This window comes from Seriola aureovittata, chromosome 14 (genome assembly GCF_021018895.1).
Source record: "Seriola aureovittata isolate HTS-2021-v1 ecotype China chromosome 14, ASM2101889v1, whole genome shotgun sequence".
NCBI classification, from domain to species: Eukaryota; Metazoa; Chordata; class Actinopteri; order Carangiformes; family Carangidae; genus Seriola; species Seriola aureovittata.
This window is the reverse complement of record NC_079377.1, coordinates 15,081,185-15,095,881: the sequence shown is the minus strand read 5'-3', so window position 1 is coordinate 15,095,881 and position 14,697 is coordinate 15,081,185. Positions and strand designations below refer to the sequence as shown.

Below are 14,697 nucleotides of genomic sequence, written 5' to 3'. Positions count from 1 at the left end.
CCATTATGTCGGCCATAGTGATGAGGTCGTTTAACTACAGCTAGTAACAAAAAATAGTAAAGAAGTTAATGTTTTCACATTTAGGCTTGTACAAAACTCAGTTTGGACGCTTGGCTCTTAAGGAGTGGGTTAATAAGTGCGTTAATTTCTTATCATAAAGCTACAAACCTTAGCATGTCTCGATTTTACTGGATTTGGGTAAGTTTGCACATCAACCACAACAACATTTGTTAGATAGAACTATATTTGTCAAACAAATTGGGGTTATTCCTCATCCTGAAATTCTGTAAGAAAAAAAAAAAGACATTGTTCTAATTGTTGAAATTTTGACTCTATTTTACTTTTATATTATTTAATCATGTGAAGAACTGTGTTTCTTACTAAGATGGTTACTTAAGAAGTTGTACTTATTCCCAAATTCCTTCAATTAGATTTAAAATTTCTGCTTTATGTTAGGGACAGTTAACATTAATTATAAACAGTTTTAAACATCTTCATCTGCAACCCTTTTTCAGCTTTTTAATTAAATTGTCATGTATAAATCCAACGGTATAATGTTTACTACAGGCAGAAAGGAAGTAAATGAAATTCAGTTACTGCTTATGGAGTACAGTGCTGCTATTGCCATCCCTATCTTTCAAGAGTTTCCCTTTGATAATCACCATCAATAAAAGTTTGATTTAATTGTGTTATCCCAAAAGTGAGGAGCTATAACCAGAAAGCAGTAACATTATTTATTTATTTATTTTAAGAGAGAGAGAGAGAGAGAGAGAGAGCATGGGAAAACTACTGCCCTTCACCTAATGTTAAGTTAAATTATTGACATAATATAATTATAACCTACATTTGGTTTCTGCTATAATAGTACACATGTGGCCTCCACTTTCTCATTTAATAACATGCTAAAATGGTTAAAAATATCACTTATTTGAACATATTTTTTCATATTTGTTGGTCAGGCCCAAATTTTTTTTATTTTGTAATCTGGATAACTTTCCTGTCAGTAGGGTTAGCCTACAAAATTAGCAGTCTGATGGTTTGCGTGAACAGGATTGCATGGAATGTAGTCATATCCCCAGCCTTCTGTATTGTTTCAGTCTGCACCTGGCAGGGCCAAAAGAAGTGTTAAAAATGAGGAAGGAACTTAGTTAGTTACCCACAGTGATACTGAAAGAGCTCATGCACTTGCAATATTAATGCCAGTATGACTTCGCCATATGTTTCTCACCTTATAATACTTGCTGGACTGATGGGTAAGTCAGCTAAGCCTTAATAAGAATAAATGATAGTCAGATTTATGATTAAAACAATATAATTGGTGTTGATATATTGATGTCCATTAATAAAATTTGAGTTATACATTTAAAGTGACAACAAGGCACCAGTATTAATCATAAATATTGTATTAAAGTTAAGTAATGATAATAATTTGTAACAGATGTGTTATTTAGCTGTGACGCATGTGTAACCTGAAGCTGATGGTGTTATACTCAATATATCGGAAGCCATCACCATTGAATAAGTGTCTGCTGTTGTTTTGTCAGGAATTCACTGTGGAATTATGACAGTGAGTGAAGTGTCAGTCAAGACTGGAGGCTCCATCTCTATCCCATGTCTCTATGAGCCTCACTACAGAAACCATGTGAAATACTTGTGTGAAGGACATTTTTTTATAGTTTGCACAATAGTAGCTCAAACAGACCAACCAAAAAGCAGTTCAGAAAAGTTTTCAATCTACGATGACACAGACCAAAACATCTTCACGGTATCAATTCATGATCTGACGCATAAGGACTCTCATTACTGGTGGTGTGGTGTGGAGATTGAAAAAAACAGAGATGTTCGACAATACTTTCATCTGTCAGTCACCACAGGTAAAATCCCTTAAATGTTTTAACACATTTGAAATCCTTTTTTTGAATTTGGCGGGAGAAACACATTGAAACTTATTTCCTACTTAATTTCTTACTCTTGTTTTTTTCAAGGTATGTCAAGTCTGTATGTGGACCAACAGAAAATTACAGCATTTGAAGGAGGAAGTGTGACTGTTGCGTGCCACCATAAATATCCAAAAGTGACAAAGTGGTGCAGACTGGGCAGGAACTGTGTGACAGATCAGAGCAGATCAATAGATGGAACACCAGTGACCATCAATACAAGTGTCCCAAATGTTTTCACTGTGACTATGAGTGAACTGACAACAGAGAGCAGCGGCTGGTATTGGTGCGTCAAAGGAAAATTACAGATGCCGGTTCTTGTAACTGTTCATGAATTAACCTCAACTACTACAACTACAATGAGCCCCAGTACAGCAGGTAACACAAACAAAACCCTAAAATAATACTTGTCTTACAGTATAAAATCTATTCATGTCATTTACCTTGAAAGTCTCGGAGTTAAAGTACAATAATCCACAATATACAGTGTAAGAAATACCATGATATCATAGCTCTGTGTAACAATTATCAGTTCAATTTTCCATATGAAAAATGAAATACCGAAAATTTTATTGTATTTCGTAATGTTCCATGTTCCATGTCCAATGTTTTTTGTTTGTCAGATGAATGTATAGATTTTAAAGCCAACTTTCTTATTGACAGATCATCATTAATTAACCTGAGTTTTCACATTAATAGACTTCACAGGGACAATTTCAACCACTCACCAGCATTCTTCCTCGCTCATGAGTACTGAGCCACAAACAGCTCGTCCCACAAACACCATCATATCTGAGGGACCGAGAGACAGAGAGACCCTGCAAGATGAACACAAGAGGTGTGTATCCTTTACTTTATTTTACTTCAACAACTTAACTGGGTTCAGATCTTATTTCTGCATATGTTTCCCTCTCCACCCTTTGTGTTTCCTAATACTAACAAACAAATATGCTCTAATTGCAGTCACTTTAAAACACTAACAAACAACAAATGAGCATGGAAGATTATTCTGTCCATTCAGTCTTGACCACAGATTATGTTGTTACATCTAATAAAGCACATCATTTTCTTCCATGCAAACTCTGTAACTCAAGATGAAATAATTTGCATTTTTTATTTGTTTTAGATTTACAAAATAAAGCTTATATAACAAAACAACATTTTAATGCAGTGGCTAATTTCAGGCAACATTACGGCTTTATGTCATTTAATTAAATGTAACTTTAATCCACATCTTCTATAGGTCCACTAAATTGACAGTTCTCATCACCATCCTGGCCTTACAGCTGTTGGTTGTTCCTGCTGCCTTTTTTGGATGGAGAATGATAAAATGTCGTAAGTCTTTTGTAAACTCTGCTAAAACAAATCCAGGTATAAAATATCAGTTATTCTAAAATATCAAAAATTCATGTGTTTTAGAAAAGAGCAAACCTGAGGGGCCTGACATCACTGTGGTAAGATATAACCATGTATTTCCCACTATTAGTTTGGAATAAATACATGGTCACCTTCACTTACATATTTCTTCTTTGCTTAGTAAATAAAACATTTTACAGTATACTCCAAGTTCTCCTACTTAAAATAAGCAAGATAATAATGAGATCATATAGATAGTTACACTATTTAAAAAAAGGGCCTGTCCAAGATCACACTTGATGTGACCCATCAGATAATACGATACGATAGGGTCAACAATGGAAGAACTGTTAATATGTGACCCTTGTAGATACAAATAAACTATATAATATTAATATATAATAAATATTGGTATCAAAATCAAATACAGTGCAGTGACTTTTTCTCCTCCTACAGCTTCAATGATGATCTAAACTTCACAATCACAAACTATCCACCTTACTTAACAAGAATGTCCTAACATGATTTTAGATATCCTGTATATGAGTGCTCTTCACATGAGTAAACTCCAGACCATGTAGATAAAAATAGCTATACTTGTATTATAAGATGGCTTTGCAAGTATTGAGTATAACACATACATACGCTCTACAACAGTTAACTTCTGTAAGCAAAATGACCAGTCCAATAAGCAACCAGTTAAACAGGGTAAAGCAAATAAAAGTGACATAACATGATGAGATGAGATTAATGCCATATTTCAATTATCCATCATAGTGTTCAGAAACCGGGAGAGATCCTGAAGTGCTCTATGCTACTGTTGTTCATTATCAATGTGTGGCACCCTGGAAGAAAGTAAAACTGGTGAGTTAATCTACTTTTGTTAAAGACAGTCATAGAGAAGAGTGCCTAAAATGCATATTTGTCTACTTTTGTATTTATTCATTGCCCCCCCCCCCAAAAAAAAATGTATCACTTTAACTATTTACTGTATCTCATCCAGCAGAACCATATGCCCGAGGAGACCGTGCTATACAGTTCCATTGTAATAAAAGATAGTGTGCAACAAATGGTATGTAACTTATTTTAAACTCATGACCTTTCATACGTCAGTTAACTGTCAATAACTCAGGTGGATTATTATTGTCGTTATCATTAGTACGTAATTATTCAGGATCTCTTCTCTGCTTTTTAGGCTGAACCAGCTGATCGAAGTGATAATGAGCAAGATAGGATGAGAGAACATTAATTTTGCAAGTATGACGACATTGATAAAGTCATCCTGATGTTCGCTTTATTAGTTGTACCGCACATTGCCTTGGATTAATCAGTTAGTCAGTCCTGCATTGTGATCTGGAGACTTTTGGTCACAGTATTATTCTGTGCAAATCTGCACACATACAGTGCATCAAATATTTTTGAAAAGATAATATGAATAATATGTCAAAGATAACATAAATATATGTAATATAACATGTTTTGATTTTCCCACTAGTACATGCTTAAAAGTAAAAGAATTCAAAATGGCAAGTGTGGAAGAATGGTGTTAAGACTCTGTCTTAATCTGTAATGTAGGGAATTTGTTGCTGTCCATTTGATGCATTGAAAGCAACAGCTGAACCATGAATAGTTTGAAACAGAAGCCACTGAAACTGATCAAAGAAAGGAAGTGGCTCTGTGACTAGTGGTTGAACTCCCTCTATTCTCAATTATTATTCAGAAACAGCAGATTCAATGAGTGCATGAAAGGTATGATAATAATAATATTTTTCCCTATGTTTGTGTCTTACTTGTGATTTTTAAATGATTGTAAAAGATTTTGTAACTCAGGTTTCAAAAGTTTTAAGTAATTGCTGTGTACAGTGCTCAAATGTTCAAAGCATAAAGTAACAAGGATTTTCTTGATGTTTGTTTGTTACTTGTGATTTTCTTTTTCAATTATTGTAAAACATTTTGGAACTTTCAAGAGGTTATGCTCATAAGGTAAAGTAACTATGATTATGTGCGTCATCATCAAACCAATTCATGTAACTGCCTTAAAAGGAGGAGATTAAGAAGCTGCAATTGTGTATTTAGAGAAGTCAGGAAGTAAAGAAGTGTTATTTTGTCGGACTCACCAACATGACTGTTCATCTCAGCTTTCTTCTCATCCTCACTGGACTCACAGGTCAGTCACAGTCACATTTTATTTGTACTGACATTTAAGCTGGTCCTGTAAGATGATGATGGCATGAGTAATTTTTGTCATTAAATATCAGTCAAATTAGTAACACACAAGCTTTTTAATTTAATGACATTTGGAAACAATTGTGTATAATCTAAAACAACTGCAATAATGCAATAATATAGAACACGTAATATGAAAGAAGAATATTGCTAGATATGTAATAAAATGCTGCATTTGTTCTTGCTGCAGGAGTTCACAGTGTAACCACAGTCAGTAAAGTGTCAGTGAAGGCCGGAGATTCAATCACCATCCCATGTCTCTATGGCTCAAAATACATGAACAACGTGAAGTACTTGTGTAAAGGATATTACTGGAGCTCCTGTTCATATGCAGTTAAAACAAACCAACCACATAGTTCAGGAAAGTTTTCAATCTCTGACGACAAAAACCAAAGAATCTTCACTGTGACTATAAAAGATCTGACGAATACAGACACTGATTACTGGTGTTTTGTGGAGATTAATGGAGGGGCAGATTATAGACAGTATTTTCCCCTGTCTGTCACCACAGGTAAGACACCCTTAAAGCACCTTTAAGCACATTTCTATTATTTTCACTTTTGTGAAAAACACTAAGGATGGTCTCATTGTTTGCCACAGAGACTGATTAAGATTCCCACATTTTTATATTGAATTTTGTTTTTTCCCCAAAGATACACCCAGCCTCTCTGTGGATCATCAGGAGATTACGGGGTTTATAGGAGAGAGTATAAACATCAGTTGTAACTATAGAAACTCTGGAGAAAGGAGGTGGTGCAGGTTGGGCATGAACTGTGTGACAGGGTCATCAGGATCAATAGATGGAACAAGTGTGACCATCAGTGCGACAGTCCCCAATGTTTTCACTGTGACTATGAGTGGACTGAAGACAGAGAGCAGCGGCTGGTATTACTGTGTTAAAGGAGAATTACAGATGCCAGTTCATGTCACTGTTACTGAGAGACCTACCACTAGTAAGTACTATATTATGTAAGCATTAAATATATATTAAATAAATTAAAATTAATATTAAATAAATATTTCTCAAGCACAGCCATGTGTAATGTTTTGATATATATGAAATATAGATTAAATGTTAGGATTTCATTATTGTCATATTCGTCTATTTGTCATTGTCTTCTTTTGTATTAGCCACACTTGCCACAACAAGAGATGTCACTACCTTATCACCCACTTCTGAGCCTGTGAGTATCACCCCTACTTCTGGAGATGAAGTGTCTACCACAGATCAGCATGAACAACCCGGGTGAGAAGTTAAATATAAAGTGTTAAGAGAACTGTGGCCATTCAATTTAAGAATCTCTGTACATGTTTTTTTTGTATTACATAATAAATAAGATTGACTCTCAATGGCTAAGGTATACATATGTGTAGATTTGTCAAATGTGTTTGTAGAATCACATGATATTGCAGTATTGTTTGAACAAGAGCATTCTGTATCCTAATTCATTTGCATTGTGTGTTTTTATAAATTCATTTACGCTCCAGTGTTTCAGTTGCCCTGATGAGTTTCGTGATTTCTCTGATTTTGTTGATCTTCATTGTAATGGTGACCATTTTCGTCTGGTTCATGTTGAAAAAGAACAGTAAGTCAATGCTGGACTTTGACAAATCCGAGTCATTCCAATTTTGTATGTTAATATTTATTTTTTAATATAAGCTATTGTGTGTTTACATTAACTGTGTGTTTACTGTTTCACATTTAGAGCAGACCAAAGCAGCATCATTATCCATGACAGAAGTAAGATATGCTTTTTTGCTTTTTTCAGGAATATAAATAAGGCTTTAAGGATCCACAGTATGAAAATGAACGTGTCATGGTTATTGTGTATTTAAACCTGGCCGATTTGACCATTTTAAGCATAGTAGATAAAATCTAATATTGTTCTATTGTAAATCAAGTTTCACTGGAATTGTATAAAGAAAATGAAATGGGGAAAAATGTGTCTTCTTTGCAGTCCTCTGACATTTCTTTGCTCTTTCAACACAGGCTGAAGAGGAAGCAACATACGGCAATACTGAGAACATGAGGAATTATTCAAGACAGGTAATCCATGGTAACATTCTGAGAATCTACTATCTCTTTTCAAATCTGCAGGGTTGTATCATATTTTGTTAAATTTTTTTTCTGTTCGATAAAATACATTAAATCATATAATTTTGTCCTAGTGGATTTCTGTTATTAAGTAAAATGTAATTTGTATAGTGCACAATACAAGTACACTAAACAACATGTAGGCTAGGTACACTCAAATGTAATATATTATGTCACCATTCACAAATGCAAAACAAAAAAAAAAATTCTTAAAAAATTAAGTGTTTCCAGTTCTCTCGGTCATATCTGTCTCTTCTTCTGTACCCAGTCATATGCTGAGGCTGATGTGGATGTGATATATAGTTCTGTGGTTATCACGAGGCAACAAAGACAACAAAGGGTAAATTTTAAGAGAATAAAATCTCATGCTGAGATACTGTCACATACAGTACTGTTGTTCAGTGGTTTCTTTCCATGTTATTGATGGTCTCATTCAGTGTTGCCTTTAAATTGTCCACATTTCTCAAACTTACAATTTTTATTTCTATTCTTCTTTCCTTGTTGTAATTCTTACTTTTTGTTTTTTCCAACAGGTTGAAGCAAATGATGAAAATCTTACATATATTAATCTGGCTTAGAACCAGCACGGCTTAGCATCCATTACCCCAAAGTTACCCAGAAACTTCTCTCTACTTTCTTTAATTTAGACGCTTTACACCTTTATTCTCTTCTGCAAAACATTTCAAAGAAGCATTGACCTATTGGTTTGCCAAGAATTGGACAAGACTACTGAGGTTTTCTAAAACCTCACATTGCACATACAGTAACTTTATTGTTCGACACAGCCTTCCAACACACTATAAAAAAGTGTGTGTAAAAGGCTGCTGTGAAAAACAGCTGTGAATTTTTAGTTTCAATATCTAACCCTGTGAGGTAGGTGGTTGACAACATCCCAGGCTCGAACGTGACTGGACACTTGTTGCATGGGACCCACAAACCCGGCCACAAATTTTGCATTAATTCTGTGCTGTACGTAGTAAAGGCATAAAAAAAAAAATAAAAAAATGCAGCTGTGATCACTCAAATCAAGTGTTTGGTTTTAATATTGTTTGGGACGTTAGACAACCAATATGCACAGTTGTATGTTAAAAGTGTCTATATTGCCCAGACATGCACATACTGTACACGCATATACAAACACAAAGCTTGATTCTGCAGAACAAATGCTTTTATGTAATTGCTTTTATGACTTGTCCAAAAGAGAATATGTCTCATATTGATTTCATGTCTTGTTTTAAACTCATATTTTATATTTTATGTGATTAGGTTATTCTTCATTAGCACCTCTAAGAGCATCAAAATAAACTAAACTTTATCCACAAGCCGCCTTTAGACTTCACTTGAGACTAAGTACTTGATAGTGTGTAATGGAATGCTGACTAACTTCCTGTTAGCTATTTTGAGCTGAATTAAAACCTTGTCTGTGATTCTGTAGCTGTCCTCTCTCTCAGTCACCCAATGTGTCTACACAACTAAAGACTATCCCACAGCTAATGATACAGTGCATTCATGACAGAGCCACAGCAATGATCATACTGTATCCCATCTTTAAACAATCTTTAAAAAACCTCCTCTTGTATTTATTTTTCAATCAGCCCATAAACCTATAGTTGGACCCTATAGACCCTGCAGCTCCATCTGCTTGGTGGTTAGACTGCTGCTACCAAGATTTGAGAAATAAACACAGTATAATTTACATCTTACATCTCATAATTAATTTATATGTACAGTCTATGATATAAATTCAGTTGCCTGATGTGCGTTATATCCAGTGGAAACATTATTTTCAATTTTATGTTGATTCAGTTAAATACCAATGCCAGTCAACGATGCATAGTACAATCTGATGGTAAAAACCCACTGGTTGATGGTGCTCAAATAGATCTACACTTCAGTGATTTTGCAATTTCACCACAGACCTGGTGAATTTGACCCTTATTTTCATTAAATTATTAAAATTTAAAAGATTTTTAATTTTCAAACCCTAGCTTTTTTGCCTTGTTGGTCTATTCCACATCACAATTTTCCTACATGGCTATGAGAGCCGATTCACTCACATCCACGGAAAATTTACATTGGCATTTACACCTACTAATTTGGCAGACGCTTTTATCCAAAAGCGACTTACAAGTGAGGGACATCACTAAAGATCCAGTGCAGTAGGAAACCTTGGTGTGAGTGCTAAATACTACATCTATTTGATAGGTGCAAGGAGATAAAAATACAGAAGTGCACCAAAAGTGCATAATAAGTGGTAGTTAGGCATTTTAGAGACGAGAGACGAGAACAGTTTGCAATTGTCTTGTTTGGTTGGGTGGCAATGCCAGACGACATTTCTTGAGGGAACACAGTTGGTGAGAAGGAGCATAAGGCTGTATAATTGAGGTCAAGAAGATGGGCACAGACCTAGAAGTCACTCTAAAGGCAAGCATGAGTAGTTCGGGAGGCCATGGGTAGCCAGTGTAGGTCGATGAGTAGCAGAGTAACATGCCCTTTTAGGCTGACCAAAGATCAGACGGGCTGCCACATTCTGGACCATCTTCAAGGGTTTCACTGTGCACAAAGGAAGGCCTGCCAGAAGAGCACTGTAGTAGTCGAGACCATGTGACCAGTGATAACCATGGCCTGGACCGAGCTGGATGGCGAACTGAATCAGGTAAGGCCTGATTTTTCTGATTTTGTAAAGAGCAAAGCAGCATGACCGGGAGACCGATGCAACATGGTTAGAGAAGGATAATTGGTCATCAAACATGACACCCAGATGTCATGTGACCTTGGCTGTAGTAATGGATGAAGAGGCAGTTTTGATATTTATATCGTGATGAAGAGACGTATTTGCCAGGATGTCTAGGAGTTCAGTCTTCAAATTTATTTAATTTTCCATCAAAATTGCTGACCTTTTGCAAAAGACACACAAACCTGGCAACACTGCAGAGACCGTATCATTTAACCCTGTGTGGAGTTAAATGGTGAATCGTTTGAAAAAGTGTAGGGACAATTATAGGGACAATTCAGTAGCACCTTGCCACTGGTAGTGTGTTCATAGATCTATGTGATAGGACTTTTTCACAGTAATGATGATGGCTGAATTCCCTTTTGCTGATTCAGTTTCAGGGTCGTGTTATCATTCATGCTGGCTCACTGTCACTCTGTCATGACTTACTGGGACACTTGAATGGAACAGAGCCATTGTCAGTGTTATTACTAACACCGGCCTTTTTGAACTCAAAATGTCTGCTGTGAAAAAGCCCAGTGTTTCAAAATGATCCATTCTAAAGCAAGAGTTCAAAAATATGGGCCAAGATCAGGTTGTGACAGACGCCAGTAAAATTTACCAAATTACAGAAGTAGCTTTCACCTAACTGCTAAGTTGACATCTTGCCGTTCAAGACTGTGTTAACTCATAGAGAACCTCGTTTAATTTTTCATGCCTCATCCTCCTCCACATACCAGTATTACCAAAATAACTCTAATTTCCCACTATTCCTGATTATCTAATGTTTTTATTTATTTATTTGATCAGTGATCACCAGTACCTTTCAGTGTTAAATGTTAGATTTGTAGTTCCAGTAGGACAACCACCATCTCACTATAATGGATGGATGGAACACTTTCAGTGTACAATGCTCAATTGTAATTATATACCCAAGACAACAAGTGGCTGAATGCAATATTTATTTCATCAGCCAACTTACATAATGTAACTGTTACACTCAGGAAGAAGAGGTTTTTTCAAACAGATACAATCGCTTGTTGAGTGAAATTAGGAAGTAGAAAATCAGCCTTCAAGTGCACTGGTTCATATTGTTTAAACGCTCACTTTCCGACATGGCTGTTCATCTCAAAATTATTTTCATCCTCGTTGGAGTCACAGGTCAGTCACAGGGGTGATGCTAAAATTGTTTTTAAATGTGTTTATTAATCTTTGTGCTCCTCATGTCAGATGATAATGACCACAATTAAATGAGCCTTGTAATAACCTACCCAGTGTTTAATTCATAAATTGTGAAGCCAACGATAATTTGATATGAATATCTATGACTTGCAGGCAAAAGGAAGAAAGATTATGGTTGCTGAGTGTATCTGTTAAAATACTGTATTGTGTTCTTGTTGCAGGAGTTCACAGTGTAATCACAGTCAGTAAAGTGTCAGTGAAGGCAGGAGATTCAATCACCATCCCATGTCGCTATGGCTCAGAATACATGGACCATGTGAAATACTTGTGTAAAGGATCTCACTGGAAGTTCTGTTCATATGCAGTTAAAACAAACCAACCACGTAGTTCAGGAAAGTTTTCAATCTCTGACGACAAAAAACAGAGAATCTTCACTGTGACTATAAAAGATCTGACGAATACAGACACTGATTACTGGTGTATTGTGGAGATTAATGGAGGGGCAGATGATGGACAGTATTTTCACCTGTCCATCACCACAGGTAAGACACCCTTAAAGCACCTTTAAGCACATTTCAAATCCTTTGTGAAATTTGTACAATGTAGAATAAAAACACTAAGGAAGGTCTTAATGTTCGAACAGTGACTGATTGTTATTAGGATTCCCACATTTTTCTATTGAACTTTGTTTTTTCCCCAAAGATACACCCAGCCTCTCTGTGGATCATCAGGAGATTACAGGATTTATTGGAGAGAGTATAAACATCAGTTGTTACTATAGAAACTCTGGACAAAGCGGGTTGTGCAGGTTGGGCAAGAACTGTGTGACAGGGTCATCAGGATCAATAGATGGAACAAGTGTGACCATCAGTGCGACAGTCCCCAATGTTTTCACTGTGACTATGAATGGACTGAAGACAGAGAGCAGCGGCTGGTATTACTGTGTTAAAGGAGAATTACAGATGCCAGTTCATGTCACTGTTACTGAGAGACCTACTACCTGTAAGTACTATATTATATAAGTATTAAATATATGTTTGTAAAAAAATTCTCTAGTAAGTATTTCAAGTAATTATAAATTATAAATGTATGTCAAATACAACTATTTGTAAATGTTTGTTTGTATCCTAAGATAAATTAGAATGAATTATTATTATCATATTACTCTTCTAATGATCGTCCTATTTTGAATTATAGCCACACTTGCAACAAGAGGCTCAACCACCTTATCACCCATTGATCCCGTTATTCCAGAGCGCAGGTGAAAAGTCTTTCCATTTACACGCAGTATTTTAACTGTGGCCATTCAATGGTCAAATAATGCAGTCCTTATAAGGGAATCTCTTTATATATACTCGACTATACTTATATGGAGACTAAGATTTCTAAATGATAATTTACATATAGAACTCTAACATTAATAGATTATACTTTGTATAGTAGTATTGTTTAAAGAGCTGAATATTTACCATAACTAATGTGTAATGTGTCCTTAAAATGTATATGCTGCAGTGCTTCAATTAACCTAAAGAGCCTCATCATCCCTCTGAGTGTGTTGATCTTCATTGTAATAGTATCCTTGTTCATCTGGTTTATGATGAAAAAGCACAGTAAGTCTATACTGAAACTTGATAAATTGAATTCTTAACAAATATGTTTGTAATTCTTGAATATTTTCACTTTAAGTTTGGATTATTGTGCATTGTCATTGAAGGTTGAGAGTAATTAATAGGAGTTTTCACTGTTTAACTTTTAGAGCAAAGCAACGCAAAGTCATCAGCCATGACAATGGTAAGATATGCTGAGCCATTTCCTAATATACATCGATATATATATGTACTCTTTTTGTATGATGCAAAATTTAACATCTCAAAAGCTGTTAATTTTGGTTTTCTCTTATCTATATATTCACAATTTTAGCATACATACATATATTCCATTATATATACTGTAGTTGTGGTGTAATCGATGTATTCCTGAAACAAAGCTGAAATGCTCTGACATTTGTTTTGCTCCTTCAACACAGGCTGAAGAGGGAGTAACATACTGTAACGTTGGGTACAAGAGAGAAACTTCAGGCCAGGTAACCTTAACCAAAAAAATTATTAAATAATACAATTACACTCAAAGACACAAAATCTAACTCTTATTATCACCAAGTGCAGCTGAATAAAACAATTTGAAATCCATAAAAATCTCAAAGTGTTCCATTCTCTGTTTAATGTCTGTCTCTCCCCCCACACAGAGATCACATGCTGAAAGTGACATGGATGTGATGTACGACACTGTGGTTACCATAAAACAACAAACAGCGAAAAGGGCAAGTATTAAAACAAATGAACTCATTTGCACATTGATCCTCGTGTCCTCTATGTCAGTGGTTTTAAATCATTTTGTTCATGGTCTCAGTATGTAAGAAATTACTGCCCTTTAATTGAGACACTTAATTTGTTTATACATTTATTTTTATCTTTGCACTTCCTTCCTAATTGTCATATTTTTTTCTGTTCTAAAACAGGTTGAAGCGCAACATAATGATGTTACATACAGTACTTTGGCTCCGACCAGATCAGTCAATTAGTAGACAGTTTATTTTTTTAAGACTACGGTGTTGCAATTTGTTGTCTGCTGTTATCATTTTTGTGATGAAACTACTTCCTTCATTTTTGTCACTTTTTAAAAAATTCTTCTGCATAGCTGCAAAATGTTACAACTACGCATTGACCTATTCGTTTGCCTAATACTCAGCAAGACCAGCGACAACATGTATCTTGGTTTCATTGTACTTTTTGTTAGATGCAAAGCTCACATTAATACATATTCTTTTCTATACTAATCTTATAAAATACAACTGACTGTGGCCAAAAGCACAAGCTTGTTACAAATGTTACAATAAAAGTAAGAAGAGAAAAAAAACCTATCAAAAGTCATATATTGAATACAAGTAAGATGTACCACAACAGATGCATAAATAAGAAGTGTGAAAGTGGAATGATGTTTTCGTTTGACTTTTAGAAAAACATTAAAAAAAATCTTATTATTCAACTGTAACTACCTCCATATTTTAAATAAATGAACACATTTCAGTCCATACACCTGGAGTGCTGATCTTTCCTTTTGAAATTTTGTATTCACTGGGCCTTACATCCAAGTCTACAGTAAACTATTTTCTGAAAGTATGCTGTACA

General features: G+C 35.2%; 2 protein-coding genes across 2 annotated transcripts; both read left to right on the top strand.

Moving 5' to 3' along the window:
* Window positions 1–6: 6 nt before the first annotated feature.
* Window positions 7–9,418, top strand: LOC130181680 (uncharacterized). The gene is made up of 18 exons (XM_056396047.1): window positions 7–198; window positions 1,545–1,874; window positions 1,986–2,315; window positions 2,637–2,775; window positions 3,181–3,272; window positions 3,357–3,391; window positions 4,071–4,157; window positions 4,297–4,365; window positions 4,489–4,539; window positions 5,370–5,460; window positions 5,710–6,030; window positions 6,173–6,472; window positions 6,651–6,765; window positions 7,008–7,105; window positions 7,226–7,260; window positions 7,510–7,566; window positions 7,883–7,954; window positions 8,148–9,418. The coding sequence occupies exons 2-18, from the start codon at window positions 1,562–1,564 to the stop codon at window positions 8,190–8,192; spliced, it is 2,250 nt and encodes a 749-aa protein (XP_056252022.1). The 5' UTR covers window positions 7–198; window positions 1,545–1,561; the 3' UTR covers window positions 8,193–9,418.
* A 2,029-nt stretch (window positions 9,419–11,447) lies between these two features.
* LOC130181164 (CMRF35-like molecule 8) lies at window positions 11,448–14,602 on the top strand. The gene is made up of 8 exons (XM_056395012.1): window positions 11,448–12,051; window positions 12,212–12,511; window positions 12,707–12,770; window positions 13,022–13,119; window positions 13,266–13,300; window positions 13,536–13,592; window positions 13,755–13,829; window positions 14,028–14,602. The coding sequence occupies exons 1-8, from the start codon at window positions 11,652–11,654 to the stop codon at window positions 14,088–14,090; spliced, it is 1,092 nt and encodes a 363-aa protein (XP_056250987.1). The 5' UTR covers window positions 11,448–11,651; the 3' UTR covers window positions 14,091–14,602.
* Window positions 14,603–14,697: the final 95 nt, after the last annotated feature.

What these genes read in the sequence shown, in the direction of transcription:
- LOC130181680 (XM_056396047.1), top strand. Translation starts at nt 1,562, where the DNA reads ATGACAGTGAGTGAAGTGTCAGTCAAGACTGGAGGCTCCATCTCTATC. An exon ending in TCATCTGTCAGTCACCACAG is followed by an intron (nt 1,875 to 1,985) that starts GTAAAATCCCTT and finishes GTTTTTTTCAAG; the next exon opens with GTATGTCAAGTCTGTATGTG. An exon ending in AAGATAGGATGAGAGAACAT is followed by an intron (nt 4,540 to 5,369) that starts TAATTTTGCAAG and finishes TTGTGTATTTAG; the next exon opens with AGAAGTCAGGAAGTAAAGAA.
- LOC130181164 (XM_056395012.1), top strand. Translation starts at nt 11,652, where the DNA reads ATGACTTGCAGGCAAAAGGAAGAAAGATTATGGTTGCTGAGTGTATCT. An exon ending in TACTGAGAGACCTACTACCT is followed by an intron (nt 12,512 to 12,706) that starts GTAAGTACTATA and finishes TTTGAATTATAG; the next exon opens with CCACACTTGCAACAAGAGGC. An exon ending in AGTCATCAGCCATGACAATG is followed by an intron (nt 13,301 to 13,535) that starts GTAAGATATGCT and finishes CCTTCAACACAG; the next exon opens with GCTGAAGAGGGAGTAACATA.